At 39.7% G+C, this 16,226-nt stretch overlaps 1 protein-coding gene across 2 annotated transcripts in view; it reads left to right on the top strand.

Annotated features, from left to right (window-relative positions):
- SPOCK3 (SPARC (osteonectin), cwcv and kazal like domains proteoglycan 3) overlaps window positions 1-16,226 on the top strand; it is a 115,706-nt gene that overhangs the window by 43,733 nt on the left and 55,747 nt on the right. Inside the window, exon 4 of one of the 2 annotated variants that reach the window (XM_079991422.1) lies at window positions 10,315-10,429. The exons of the other annotated variant lie outside the window; for it this stretch is intronic. Within the exon in view, the coding sequence (XP_079847548.1) occupies window positions 10,315-10,429 (115 nt within the window). The remainder of the gene's footprint in view (window positions 1-10,314; window positions 10,430-16,226) is intronic. 2 annotated transcript variants of the gene reach the window in all.

The raw sequence follows: 16,226 nt of genomic DNA, 5'->3' as shown, positions 1-16,226 counted from the left end.
TGATTGGTATAGTCAAGCTTGAATGGGAGACTATATATTTGAATCTTGAATAGCTGCTGAGAGATTTTGGTTGGGTAATTGTTCAAGATTGTATGTGCTAGAGGAATATATTATGGTCTTAAGGGTGGTTCTTGTTTGCTTGCTAACATGCTTGTAGCAAGTAATATTTTTTTTTTCAAATTTTGCATTCGATTGAATGCATTTATTTCTCAGCTGCAGTGTCAGACTGAGTTTCCATTTTTAATACCACATGGTGTTCATCTGTACTGCCATGATGGTTTAGGGTGAGATGAGGAAGCTGGAATGCTGTTTCTTGAGCTAGTAGTTTCTTGGCAGATCATTTGGGTGAACTGCAGGTGAACTTTGTATTGCGTCTTGTTTTAACTATGATGATTCTTTGAGAACGTTTTAGATGGCCACCTATATTTCTTTTATACTAAAAATGTGTTGACCCCTTCCAACCCTCGCCCTGCCTTCCCAAGGTGCTGGGTAAGCTAGGTGCAGGGCTTTGGGAAGGAAGTGCAAGGGCTCTGGCAGAGTCCTAGAGCCCTTCTCATCTCCTTTCCAAAGCCAGGCAAGTACTGACTAGGCTTTGGGAAGGAGCAAGACAGACATGTTCTCAGCTCAGCACCCTGTTCAGGGGAACAAGTCGCGCTGCCCTAAATCCACCTCTGATTGTAGCAGTCTCACGGTGCAGGAAATTGTTTGAGAGTGTTGGTATACTCATTCCATAGGCTGTGCACACAGGGAAGCTTGTCTCTTGCACTGCTGTACTGTGTTGAAGCTGATAATCAACTCTGAAGCCAAAAGTATATTGTGTCTATCTTGAAAATCAGCATGTATTTTTTGTCATATAAGTCCTTTCCACATGAAATTGGCAGAATAAGTTCTGGGCTAAGCATCTACAGACGTTAGTAACTAACTAACAATGTAAACTTTTTTCTGGGTGGGGGAAGCAGTTTAACCCTAGCCACCTAGTCTTTCCAATAGGGTAGAATTGATTGGAAAAGCTGTAGAAGTAAACACACCACTAAATTACAAGGCACCCACCAAACACCATTTGACAATTCACAACACGTGTTTGAGGACTACCTGGAATGTAGAGTTGTGGAAGACCGGCATAAAAGGGATAGATACATAGATGTATATTTCAGTGCTTGACCCCACATGTCATGAAAAAGTTAGTAACATATATTTATTGAATTTAGATAGTGGTGGAACTTTTTTTAAAAAAAAAATTCCTTAAAGACTGAAGATGAAAATAATTGAACCCAGGAGCTCTTCACCAGACCGTTCTTGGTATTTATGAACCAGTTGAACAAAATTAGATTTTAGGAGACTGACAACTTCAACAAATTTACACAATGTGTTAATAGAAATATCATTTTATTTACTTTTCACATGGGATCCAGATGTTCTTTTGGTTTCCATTCTCAAAATGGTAGTGTGGACAGAGTAGCTGAAGAAGATTATTGAAACACCCCATATATATATATATATATATATATATATATATATATATATATCCACTCGTAACATCATGTAAATGGCATCTGATGGATGTTGCATCAAGTCCAAAGTCAACAAAAGCCTTAAACAGACTTTCTGGAAAACCTTCCAACAAGATAACCAGGGGTATCATAGCTGACAAAAGATATGAAAACCAGGTTGTGTGTGTACCCTGTATGTAACACTTTACTCATCATAAATAGGATGAAGAGGACCTTGCCTTTTCCTCTCACTGGTGCCACCAATGCAGGATGTTGGTGGTCATAGTATGGGTCTCATTGAAGTAATAGTACCAAAACATCTGATTCAGGAAAGTGAATGTTGACTAAGGAAGCACCTTGTAAAGTTGCATCAATTGCACAAACCATCATTTTTAGCACCAGCTTTTGCTATCAGCTGCTTCTTGTGTTCTCTCTTGGTGGATCAGTTGACAATGAGTAGCTGCCACTGCTGTTCACTGTGTTCCAACCAAAAGTCATCGCTTGTCAAACTTGTCAGTGATGTTATGTGCCCAGTATACTGTTAACTCTGCTTTTGTCTGCATGTTTGACAGCAACATTTTTTGTGAGACGTTTCTGATCTCTGTGCTGCATGCAGTTGCCATATAGCCAGGCATTTGGTCCGGGTGACATTTCGGCAATGCTTTAAGACCCTATCTATCAACCAGAACTTCATCACAGGAACCATAATGGGACTGTAATTTCTGCTTAAGGAAATGCTTGGCAAATTCTTGACATGCATGTATGAATGGGGGCTGATCAAAGCTTTGCAGCATTCAATACTATTGAAAACTGAAACCGGCATTTGTTAGAGAACTTGTGCATCAGTACCTGCTAGTCCACCCACATGAAATTGCAAAAAGGTTGCTTTTATTTGTTGAGATAAGAAGCCCACCATCAGCTGTGACATGCACATTTCTTATGAAATTAACTTGAAGAAGCCATTCATAAATTAACCTGGAATATTCTGGGCATCTTTCCACCTCCATACAGTTAGATTTTTTTTGTTACTGCCTATATAAAGCTAATGCAATAAGTGGCAAATGCAGTCTAAATTCAGACTGTTAGATGGGTAAAAAGGCAAAAGCCAATGAATGGTGTGAATTCTTCTTTATGTATAGGTTTATATTAATATTTAACCACCTGTGCATTAGAATAAAAGTTATTTCACATTCTGTATGGCTACTATTTTCCTAATTCTGCACCATAACAAAAAAGTATAGCATTCGTTTAGGCAGTGGGGTTTGTTTGCTAACCAGTTTTATCTGAGTGATGTTTGTGAGCTGGAAGGCATTGTTGGTTATGCACTGTTTTTCAATATATAGTCATAGATGGGTGAAACATATTTAGATCATTTTTTCTTGTTCATGTGACCATATGTGCAAAATATATTACCCCAGTTTACTCTTAGAAGGTAGATGCTTTCAAAGCTTAGCGGGAGTGCTATAGTGAATAAAATTACAATACAAAGTCACTGAAGTAATTTCTGAGGTATGGACTCTCCTTTCCTTTGCTCAATAGAAATACCCCAGAGGATCAGTGAACTATTTTCATGTAACAGATAAGATATGAAATGACATTTCCATGGAGGATGGGTACCCTGCAGGTATTGTTGTATTAGTAGATACCATTTATAATGCTTTTCATCGGCCACTCTAATCCATAGCACTTGGCTTTTACAGTATATATACTGTTATCTAGGCATTCAACCAAAAATAGGAATGAGGCAATTTCAGTCTCTTGTACGTTATGCTTTCATGAGCTATTCCTGCTTTTATCAGTTCACTTATGATATAATTCCAGTGCCTACAGGTTTGCATTAAAGGTTGCATACACATTAAGTTCAGTATTCTGTTTGTACCTATTTAATTTTGTGTTCTTATTATATATAATAAAATTAACATACGCTGTGCTAAAAGTACACTTGTGTTTGATGATTAAGATGTATGTTTCTCGAGTGAAATGAGCATCGCTCAGCGGTAGAGCTCATGTTTTGCATACCAGAGTTTCCAGATTCATTCCCCACTATGCCTAGGTAGGATGGGGAAAGTTGAGTGAAACTCTGGAAAGCTGCTGCTACTCAGTGTATATAATATTGAATTAGATGGATCAAAGGTCTGAGTTAGTATAAGACAGTTTCCTATGTTTCCCAAGGGAAACACATTCTGATATGGATATCTCATAGATCTCATAGAATCATAGTTGGAAGGGTACCTGGGGATCATCTAGTCCAACCCTCTACAATGCATGAATATGCAGCTGTCCCTTATGGAGATCGAACCTGCAACCATGGCATTGTCAGCACCACACTTTAACCAACTGAGCTATCTCTAAAATGAAGAATTTCTAAAGATACAGTTCATTTTAGTAGTCGTGATGGTAGATCAAAATATTTCTGTGTAATTGTTAAAAGTGCTGATGATTTTTTCAGCATATTCCTGTGTAGCACACCCAGCCTCTTCAAGTGTGGTTGTTTAAAATTAATTTATATGCTTAAGACATTCAATAATTTGACGTGTCTTTACCTTATCAAGTCAACTTTGTTAACTTTCTAAGCAAACCTATTTAGTTGTTTTTGCTAGAAGCTCTGTGAACTTCCTACTTGTATGTAAGTTAAGCTGTGTTTGGGAAGTTGTAGCTTGTTTCAGTAAAGCTGTAGCAGAGTTAATGTAGGACACAGATTTTCCTCTCTCCCCCCCCCCACCACATTTTCAAGTTCTGGTGACTTTTTATTATTACTCAAGCAATTAAGTGATTTGCAAGATAAAGATTTATTATTATTTATTGGAAAATCAGAGAAATTATTTTCAGTTGTCCTATTCCATATACTAGCTTGCTTATTTTATTATTATTATTATTATTATTATTATTATTATTATTAACAATAATAATACAAATAAAATATATAGATAAATAGCATAATCTTAATGTGGAAATGAATAAATCTCCATACGACTAGGAAAGTTACAAGTCATGGACTGGTTTGACTGACCGACTCTTAGCTGTTCTTGATTGATTTCCATTTCTAATATATAACAAATCTTAATAACATGTGTTTTGTTGTGGTTTAAGCTTCCTTTTTCTGGTTGTTCTAGAAGACAAACCAATTGCTAACTTAGCTGCTATTAGAAAAGTGCACTTACTAGCTAGCAGGTAGACCATTTCTTATTATTATGACATTGAAATTAGGTTATTCTACAATGTATCCTGCACCACAAGAACCATATTATCTTCACCCTTCTATCTCGTAAAATATAGTCTTTACATGTTTGAATGAGCTTGATAATCAACACTAAACTGCTGCATTGACTATGTTCATTTCATTAAGTGCTGCCGGACACTCTCAAAGATTCCTACTAAAGTTTCTCATAGTGAATTATGATCAGTGTCTAAAGCACCATCAAATTATAACATGCACAGTTTCAGAAGCTGCACCATAATTAAAATTCTCCTAGGGCTGCTTCACACTACTAAGGATTCAGCTTGATTCTGCTAGATTGGTAAAGAAAAAGTGTTTTAAATGCATTGTATATGTATTATAACACTAGATGGCGCTGTGGAGTTCCATTTTTGCCAACATGATTTCTCATACAAAGTTTAACAATGCTTTTTCCTGAAATACTTCTTTGATGTGTCTAGATCCAGACTAAATTTATCTCCATGAATATGTAAATACTTGGAAGAAGCTTACTGAAAGATGTATTCAGATAAATATTAAGCTGCTGCAGATCTGTAGATACCGGCATGTCTCCAGAGACCAGTTGGGTCTTCCTAGAGTATGTTGAGAGAGAGAGAGTGCATGCATGGAAACTGTAGTTGCTGCACAATTTCCTGGAAGAAAAAACATCAAAACAGATTCAAGTGACAAAGTATTCCTGAACACTTTGGGAAAGTTTCTCACTTCTACTTAAAATTAAATATAGGGGAATGCATGCACAAATACAAAAACACCATCTATACTTTGAACAAATGAAATGCTTATGGAAATATGATTTCTAGTGGAACAAGCAATAGACTGATTCAGATTATGCTGTAACCCATGTGTAGAAGCTAAACATCATAAGTAGGTTGGGTTGTGTCCTGTTCAACAAGCAGGATCTAATTTCCACTGGCCCTCCGCTAGTTTGCAAAGTTTGCATACAGAGTGCAACACCGCTAGTACCACAAACCTTATGCATTAATGACTAGTATATATACAAGGCCAAATGTGAAAATCTGGTGATCCCAAATTCTTTCCTCAAATTGTCCACTGTTGGTCCCCACCCTGCTCTCAGCTCTCACCCGTGGCTCCTAGAAGCTGTCAGCATGTGACAGCCAGCAGCCATACCCGGGAAATAGCTTCAACTGGCTGGCTAAACCAGCTAAGGGTAGCCAATGGGTCTCAAACCTTCTGTAAGTTAGGGACTTCCCCTGCATGCAAAGACAGGCTCCTGTACATTGAGTAGATGAGACCAATGTTTGGTGCAATGGTCAAGAAGGTGGTTTCTGCATGTGCTGTAGACAGAAAGAGATGAGAGGGAGATGGGCTCATTATCCTGGGGGAGTAGTCCATCTAGGAGAAGGTCCTCAAACCCTGGTGGCTTACAGCTATACACATTTGTGAGAGAGAATCCATACCTACCATAATCCATGTCAAAATCATGGCACAGTAGAACTTTTCTTACTCATAATCCCCATCAGCTGGTACCCCTATGATAACATTGATAGCCTGATCTTTCATGAATTTGTCCAATCCCCATTTCAAAGATGGCTATGTTGATGGTCACACATTCTGATCGAAATTCTGTAGTTTAACCATGTGAAGAACTAGTTCCTTTTATCTGTCTTAAATCTCTGAAAGCTTGACTAGATGACCACAGTATTATAAAAGATGGAGATGAATTACTGTCTATCCACATTCAACACACAATGCATTCTTTTATATGCTTTTCCCATATTCCCCCCTTACTTTGTTTTTTGGTTAAAAACAACAATTCCTCTCTATTAAGCCTTAACTCCAGATCTTTTATGAACAAGTTTAAAAAGTACTGGTTTCAATACAGATCCTTGGGGGACACCACTTCTTACAACCCTCCATTGGAAGAACTGATCATTTATTCCCTTTCTTGGCTTCCTGTTCCTTAACCAGTTACTTATATATAAGTTTCTAGGCAAAGAATTATAAAGAGGGAGAGCTGAATGAGAGACAATTTTACCCTGGTCCCTGCAGACTGGACAACCAAGGTATACAATATGAGAAAAGGTATAAAACCATGAGAAAGAGCCTTTTTTGAATATATGTAGGGACTGTGGCAGAAGAGGAGGCTCAGGAAAACCTCTTACACCTTTTCCTTGCACAAATACCTTGCAGAGTAGGCCAGTTGCTTCTTTTAACTACCTGCTAGCTGCTGCCACCAGTTCCCAGTCAGGAGGGAGATCTTAGTCACCCGAGACAGGGACAAAGGGACTGCTCGCCTCCCACCACTAGAAAGGAAATGGGGGGGAAGGCTCTGCCCCCTGGGATCTCCTGCACCTGCCCACTTTGATTCAGGGTAGCCACCCCATCCTCCCAGTGACTGCCTTTGACTCCTACTTAAACCATTGGTAAAGTTGCTTTGATTCCCTGCGGTCTGTTCCTGATGTAGATCACCCCTTCTCCCAAGGCAGAAGTAGGGGGACCATTTTGTGGATTGTATCAGGTGCCAAAATGTTTTGGGATGGCCCTGTGTGGATCTAATGGTTTAGCAGGAACTATGTGCTGCCCAATCAGGGAAAATGGAATGGTAGACCCAATGCTTTTTGTGACAGGGACTAGGAAATTTATGGCCTTTAACGTAAATTGGGTTTAGAAGCCAGTGTCGATGAACCAGTATACATAATTTTTCTTCTATGTGTTCTTCTTCATTCAGTCATGGGTGTCTGTATGAGCTGAAGCTTTAAGTCAGTTTTCAGGGGTGGCCCCACACACATTAAATACTAGAATACTTTTGCATAAAACTGCTTTAGTTCTACTATAGAAAAGAGATTGCACTTGCGCTGTAAGTAAAAAATATGTAATCATACTGCAACCCAACCAGTCACTTGTCACCGCAGTCACTTCCTGTTTTTAGTTGAACAAATGACATTCATGTTCAAAACATTGCCTCCTATTGAAACTGATATCTGCCCATATGATATTATCAAAGCATTGTATACAGCAAATGGATCACTGAGTATTCTCAGGTTATATAGGCATGAGATTGTACTGATTTTCAATCTTTCACATAGGTTCTCAGGCATTCTGTTACACTTTTGTAAATGTCCGTTCTATATTTATTGAAAGGCAGAGTATTGCTAGAATCTATAAAACACTAGGAATGTCCCCGTTTTTTATTTTGAAAATCATATTGTGACAGTGTTTTATCTAGTGAATGAAGTCTTTGTTGTCACACATTTCTGGAGGTGTGAGAAACACAATACAGAGTGAAATAGCACAGGGCTTCTAAATCTGACAGCTATCTGAGAAAATGTTTGTAATGTTGTTGTTTTTACTTGAATTTAATACAGCCCTGGTGCAGTGATTTCTCAGTGAGTTCAAAGGAATGAAAGCCAAAGCTTATTCAGTGTTTTGTTTCTGTGTAAAACAAAGAACTCCTGACTTTTTTACTCAGTATTCTCTGATTTCCCATTGACCTTGTTTGCATGCCAAGGTAAACTACCATAACTGGTTTACCGTGAATGCAGATGATGATGATGATGATGATTATCTAAACTGCCAGTTCATCCAACGATCACAGGATGATGTACAATATAAAAAGACAAAAATATATACCATAGTGACAAAACAGTATTCCGCCCCCTATTTAAAAAGCCACATATTATTTAATTAGCCAAAGGCCTGGGAAAAGAGAAATGTATTTTCCTGGAGCCTAAAGATATGTTACAATGGCACCAGGCAAGTCTCCCTGGGGGGAGCATTCCCTCCCTGGGGAGCCACAGCAGAAAATACACATTCTCATGATGAGTGTGAGGTCTGAGTGGCTTCATATGAGGAGAGGTGATCCAGGAAGTATTGTAGTCCTGAGCCACTTAAGGATTTTAAGTCAAAACCAGCATTTTGAATTGGGCCCCAAAATTAATTCGCAGCCAGTGCAGTTTGGCTAGGATTGGTGTTAAGTGCTGAAACTGTATTGCCCTGGTGAGCAACCTGTATAACAGAAGCCCCATGTATAACATATTGCAGTAATCTAACCTAGAGTTTATCAGAGCATAGACAAGTTAGGCTATCCATGTCCAGATAGGAGCACAGCTGGGCCACCAGCCAAAGCTAATGGAAGACACACTATGCCAACGAGGCCACCTGAGCCTCAAATGACAGCTGTGGGATCCAGAAGGAACCCAAGGCTGCGTACCTGCTCCTTCAAGAGCAGGCAGTATCCCATCTGATCCAGCGAACCACCCACTAACAGTACCTCAGGCCTCTCTGAACTGAGCTTCAGTTTACTGGCTCTAATCCAGTCTCTCTCCTGGTAGAGATCATCATACAGGGCAATCAAAGCAGTTTTTGTGCCAAAACCCTAATTTATATAGATCTAGAAAACCAGTTTCCTCAAAGAGCACCTAGATCTGTTCCGTGACTACCACCTCAAGAAGTTTGCCTAAGAAGGGGATGGTGGCAGCTGGCTGGTAATTACTGGCCCAGCCACCTGTCCCCTCTCTGCTAGTTTTTATCAGCAAAGAGGGGCAAGGGTCCAGAACGCTAGTGGTCCAAGCATTTTATCCTCACCTTTGAGCCTTACTAACTGAAACTCATCCAACACAACAGGATCAGACAGTGCTCTAGACACCACTTGAGATTCATCCGCTGTAACAGCGGAGTCAAGGTTCTGCTAGATGCAAGTGATTTTATCTAGTCAGCTTTGCTCCTCCATGCTAGCGCCACCATCCTTGGCTTAGCGTTACTTCCAAAGCGCAGTTCTGTAGCCAACGTTTGTTCTTAACATTGTGGTATGTTTGAGCAAAACAAAGCTATGATCCCCATTTTGGAATAAACTCAGGAATCATTCCCTATGCTAGCAGGGAAGAGCAAAACAGGCAACTGGTGTGGTCATGGTATACCACGTGAGCTTTGAACTGGGCCATAGTTACATTTCAACCCTTTTAAACCCTATGCAGAAAATACTTCTCAAACCACAAAGTGCCACTTGATTCAATCAGGTGTTAGAAATTACTGCATTCTAAGGTTATGCATCCCGTAATGTGGTACATCTCACTGTATTATGTTGCTTTTAACACAAGTTAGAACAAGGTGGTACAAGTTAGTCCCTGTCTTTTTGAGTTTCTGTCTAATGATAATTTATGCAACCAATTCAAATGTTGATCTTCACATGGTGAAAAATGTGCCCATATACAAGTAGTGCTCCCATCCAATCAAGTTTCTATCCTTGGCAGTCAACAGGTGATGCAAGTGTCAGATGTGATAACTATGTTTATCACGTGAAAAACAAGTTCCTATGAATCTGTTCCCATGGAAGTTTACGTACTACCTGGGCATCAAAGCAATGACAACAAAGACCAAACTAGAAACCTTAACAGCAAGAAATTAGGATGCAGTTGATTGAGCACACAATCATCCATACATATGTGCGCTTGTGTGCTAGACGACACCTTTTATTATAATGCAGGTTTCTTTTTAAAAAGTATTGGTTTAATGTAACATGAAATGCATTTAAGAGCCCCTAGTAAGGCATTCATAACTCTACTGTGTGCAACAATTGAGTTGGCTTATAATTACTGTACATCTGTAGAAAAGGATTATTTAAAAAAATATTCTCCTAATTGTTTTTAGCTTTAGACCCAGCTAAAGATCCATGCTTAAAGATGAAATGTAGTCGTCATAAGGTATGCGTTGCTCAAGACCAACACACAGCTGTTTGCATTAGCCACCGGAGACTTACGCACAGGTAAATATCTCCATATTATTGATTAGTTAACAGTAACAAGGTCTGTAACTATGGAATTTTGCTAACTGCTGCGTTTTCATCGCATCTCATAGCTGAGGTAAAAATATGTGACAGTGTATATATTCGTGAGCTTTCTATGTATAAAAGAATCCTTCATGGACTCCACGAGCTGCAGATATTAAAAAAAACTTACTTTGTTATAATGCTGGGGTAAACCATAGTTAAGCAGTGGTGTGTGCAGTATCATTTCACTACTCCCTGGAGCAGGAAAGCAAACCGTAGAATGCGGTTACATTTGAACCAGCACTTTTGTTTGATTATCCCAAGCATACCATGATCAGAAGCTAGGAAGAAACAAATCTGCTTAACTGTGGTTGGTGGGCAGCATTGCTTCTGAACATGGCCAGTGAATTGCTACCAAAATGGCCAGATTTATGCCAATTATATACCAAGCAGTTCCAAAGTAACTCTTCCTGTCCCAAAAATGCACTTCTGAAAGCGATGTCCCCCCTTTTTTTATCTGCATGCAAACATGCATCTGTGTGCATGAATGCACACATTCCTCTGTAGAAAGTCCAAAGTTTTATGTGGTGGTCTGTTCTGAAAAGTGTACATGCATATTTCTGAACTGGTCTGACTGTTAATGGTTAAATTTATACTATCATTTCATACAAATAGAAAGTGTTAATTGTATCATCAATAGTACAGCTGTTATTCTCTCCTCTGGGGAGTAGCAAAAAAAGGGAAAGAAGTACCACACTATGTGGGCATAAACAAACACAGGGAATTCCTTATTCACATCTCATTTCCAAGGATTTTGTGCAAACAGCAGTGGGCAGGCAGGATAATCTGTACTGTCATATCTCTCCCAAGATTGCTGGGACAGTTTTTCTACCACCACTTGGTACTTACTGTCTTATTCTGATGAATGTTGCCTAGGAGCAAAACAGTGAAAAATCTGACCTGTTGTTGCCTCCCTCCATGCTGCCTAGAGTGAGACAGATAGCTCAGACAGGTGGTAGTGAGGTATCAAACACAGTTGTCCATGTTCCTCCTGTGGGAATTCCTCCTGTTCTTAGTGTGTGTTCCAAAGTGTGTGTTACTCTGAGGGCTCCCTTATTAGGTAACAGGTGAGACCCGTCCCAGTGTCGGGATACCATGCAGTAAAATCCTGGGTATATAGGGAGTATTTCACCTTAAGAAGATTAATTGTGGATTGTTGGGGAAAGGTGGAAATACAACAATTGAGTAAAAAAAAGATGAACGCTGCTGTATTTATTGTGCCACAGCGAAGCACTAAAGCATATCATTTTGTCTTTTAATCATGCATAATTCAAATATGCATTTTAATCATTGTTGTTTTTTCTTTACAATTCTGGAAACTATGTTCATGTAATGGTGTTTCCTTGCTGTTCAGCATAGTATATTTATTGAGCAGATGGATAATACATATAACAGCAAAAGTTGTGAGATGTCAAGTGTAGTTGCATAGCTACTGGAGTTTCTAAAGCTGTGCATTGCATATTGGAGAGAGGGCCAGATGTCATTTTTCTACCAGATTCTCTTGAAAAACAGGGATATACTTGAGGCCACAGAGGTGTCTATCAAGTTATGTTAATGGTTCCATTGTTGTTCATAGTAACAATTATGCATTTAAATGTATTCTTGTATTCTGTTGCTTTTCATTTGATAGATTTTCCTCCAGTAATGCAGCTGTTCTATCAAAAATAAAACAACAACAAAAACTCCTTTCAATTTAAGGGAGCACATTTTCTTGCCAAATTCTGAAGTTTATGCTATCATTGGTGGCTGGTATGGTACAGTTGTCAAAATAGATAGTTTTAATTGAGTGCACCTGCACTGCTTAGGAAAGCATACCTTTTTATAATTTTTCCTTACTTCACAAAAATATAGCTTGTGTTGATAAATCAAAGATTTAATAGAATTAAGCACAATTGGTCATCAGGAATCTTTATTCCTAATAAACAGACACCTGGACCATTCAGCACTAAATAGATTGAAATGAGTAGGAGGCAGAACATATTTTTTCCATATATGGAATGCAAAGTCATGGGAATCTATTGTAGGCCAGCCCACCTGTAACATGTAAGGTGGAAGACATCCCTGTTAGGTTGTTGACATCACTGTTAGATTGCCACAATGGTAGATGGGCGGGGCGGGGTGGAGCAGAAGAGCTCAGCTATCATGTGCCATTAATATTAAATACTGCATATCGATTAGTGCCCGCCTTTTTTCCAGAAGGGATTTAGGGCAGATGAATTTGGGTGTCAGCACACTTGTGCCTTGCGACCCTGCATCTGAATACTTCTGAGGTAGAGCACTTTAAGCTTTTGATTGCATTGGCTGATAGATTTTTCGAAAGTGTATGGCTTTAGTGTTGAAATACTTTGTTTCTTAGGATGGAGTTACAGTTGTAACGAGCTATTTGTAATGTAATTTTAAGGTGAAATGCAGACACACAAATACATGTTTTTGAATATGATTATACCAGAGGTTTTCAACCTTTTTGAGGCCATGGCTTCCTTGACCAACTACATTATTTCTGCGGCTCCCCTGTGAGGAAACACATTCCGAAGCCTCAGAAGTCAATTTATGTCACCTCTTGACTGCAGCCGGCAGTCCTTCACCCCTTTTAGAACACCCTCCCATGTGGAGTGATCTTTCAGCCTCCTCTCTCCTCTCCTTGTGAGTCCTCCGCATAGCTGTCCCGGTCTCTGAGCCTTCTCCCCTTACCTCAAAGAAAGGTGCCTTCTCAAGCCGTCTCACCGGGGCCTGGGAAGAGGATTCCCCCAGCCTTAGTGGCCCAATAGAGACTGGCTGAAGGTGAATGTGTGGTCACCATCTTACTCACCTTTGGAGGCAGCAGGTGGCAGCAGCAGGCACCACTGGGCGTACATGGTGGAAAGATTCCCCTTTGGCGCCAGACACTCAGCTCCCAGGCAGGCATTGCACTTAGCAAGCACAAGTAAGGCCAGTGTAGTGCCTGCCTGCCTGTCTGGCCTCCCAACAGCAAGGGCGGGCTGGGCTGGGCTCCCTCACCCACCTGCTTGCCGCCTCAGCTCCTGGCAAGCAGCACCCCCTGGCCAGCCCCAGAGGCACCATTCAGCTGGAGAGGTTGTAGCTGAGCAAGCCTTTAGGAGGCAGAGGTGCAAGAGGGCATCAGAAGAGGGAGGGAAGGAAAGAGGGATGGAGGTCAGTGTTGCCCGCAGCACCCTTGACCATCATTCAAGTCACCCCAGGTGCCACGACACACTGGTTGAAAACCACTGGCTTATACTCATGAGGCTTTCATTTATTTTTTAGGTTGATTAGAGATTTTGACAATGTGTGCTTTTGCACATACCCGTGAAATATTATGAAATAATAATAATAATAATAATAATAATAATAATAATTTATACCCCACCCATCTGGCTGGGTTTCCCCAGCCACTCTGGGTGGCGTCCAACAAAATATTAAAATACAGAAGTCTATTAAACATTAAAAGCTTCCCTAAACAGGGCTGCCTTCAGATGTCTTCTAAAAGTCTGGTAGTTGTTTTTCTCTTTGACATCTGGTGGGAGGGCGTTCCACAGGGCAGGTGCCACTACTGAGAAGGCCCTCTGCCTGGTTCCCTGTAACTTGGCTTCTCTCAGTGAGGGAGCCACCAGAAGGCCCTTGGCACTCGACCTCAGTGTCCGGGCAGAACGCTGGGAGTGGAGACGCTCTTTCAGGTATACTGGACCAAGCCCATTTAGGGCTTTAAAAGTCAGCACCAACACTTTGAATTGTTGTGCTTGGAAACGTACCGGGAGCCAATGTAGCAATGCAATGTATTTAGCAATGCAAGGCTGAGCAATGAAGTTCAGCTTTGGTTAATCCTTTCATGATATTTAACGAGTAGATTTTAGAGAATCCTATCACAGGTTAGGTTTCTTCCCATTGACAAGTACTACTTCAAAGAACAGGCCATTATGTTTTATTTGCAGTCATCATGTGAATAGCACCATTATCTGTAGCCACCTATAATCTCATATCAACACAAACTGAATTGCTTCTTGTTGTAAAGATTTTTTTTTTGCTTCAAATATCAGTAATTTTTCTCAGCTTACCTGTTATTTACAAATGCCTTTGAGATCAAACCCACCAACAGATGTAGCAAATTCTAAAAATAGGGCATGCCACATATATCTTATCAAACTGACCTTGCTACCCTTTTGACATTAATAGCAGCCTTCTGATTCAATGTACATGTGGCATTGTAATGAATCAGAATCGTGAAGGGGGAGTGCGAGGGAGCCCCAACTGTATATCTTTTATCTTTTAGAAATGATTGCCGCACTACATAAATCCCAGAAAGCTGAAAACTTTTAAATCTTATCTTCATTTATTGCACTTCTTAATTTTGAAACTGAAAGAATTAATAAAATTCCAGAAAGCAGCGAGAATTGCTTTAAAATCGGCTATTGGAACTGCTTCATTTATCCTATTGACCTTAGCTTTGGATATATAGCTATAGCTAAGGAGTTATTTTCCTCCCTAAAACAATTGTTTAGGGGTATTCTCATTTTCCTACACATATTAAAATACTTCCCCTCAATCAGGCCAAAGTTAGATTCACAAAATGTTTAGGGGTATGCGTACCCCTGCATTCCCCCAGGGAAAAAAGCGCTAGCTATAAGGCCTGGTAAGGAGAGGGAGGAATGTAGACAGAATGGAGTGAAAATCCATTAATTTTGTTTTTATGGTGCTTTCCCCAATTTCCTCCCTAAGCTATTCCTGATTTGTGTGCTGTAGTAACATGGGGAAAAACATTTCCCTTTCAGCTTTCAGGGGTGATCAGCTCTGTGCCCTGAAGCATGGTATTTGGTTATCCTTGTCTGTGATGGATGATGTGACAGAAGGCTGGAAAAATTCTGAAGTGCTATAGAGCTGCAGTAGTGGCTCCATTATACACAATACACAGAACAATATCACTTATTCAAGCTGTTCTTTGGCACTGCATCTTCAAGACAGAAGTCCCTCTGTGAGTGACATTGTTTCACGTTAGTATTTTCTTTTTCGAGACTTCACTTAAAGCATAGTGCTTTGGAAGATGCTTGATAAAAACAAACAAACCTTATCACTTGAGTCATTCATGTTAAGAAATCATATCAGGAAGGTGGTAAATGTGTTGAGATAAGTACCTGTATTGAGATAAGTAGTCTTGGAGTTGGAGTGATATGAAAAATTCACCTAATGAGATATGTTTGATAGGTTCATATAGCTTGATTTTCTGTGGAACAATTTATGGGTTAGAGAACAAGGAAGGATACATTTCTTAGTTTGGATAATGGGTGGGCCCCCAGTAGCAAATTAATAGTCTCTTTCTCTCACCCCCCTTCTTTTGCCTTTTAGTAGCATCAGCAACAAAATAAATTAGCACAGAAAAAGAAACATAAAGTAAGCATTGATTTATTGGTTTGCCTATGATAGTCTGACCCTTTGTCACCAAATGCTTAATGTACTGAAAGAGAATTCATAGGGAACAGATGCTCCTCTAATTGTTTGAGGATGAGACTGTTTTGATAGTAATGGGAAGGAAAGTTGGGTTGGGAGAAACAAAGAGTGCACTTGCTGAGTCTTTGGATGGATCTACACATAGGAAAAAAACCACTATAAACAAGTTATAAATTAAAAGAAAAAATGCTATGTAAAATCGCATATAAAAGATTTGAGCTCTACAGGACCATCTCGTGTTGCATGTTTATAATGCATTCAAAATGCTGTTTTTTTGACTAATGTAACTGAGTCCTTA

The sequence above is a fragment of the Podarcis cretensis genome (assembly GCF_951804945.1).
Source record: "Podarcis cretensis genome assembly, chromosome: 9".
Classification (NCBI taxonomy): domain Eukaryota; kingdom Metazoa; phylum Chordata; class Lepidosauria; order Squamata; family Lacertidae; genus Podarcis; species Podarcis cretensis.
This window is presented reverse-complemented; position numbering and strand designations above follow the sequence as displayed.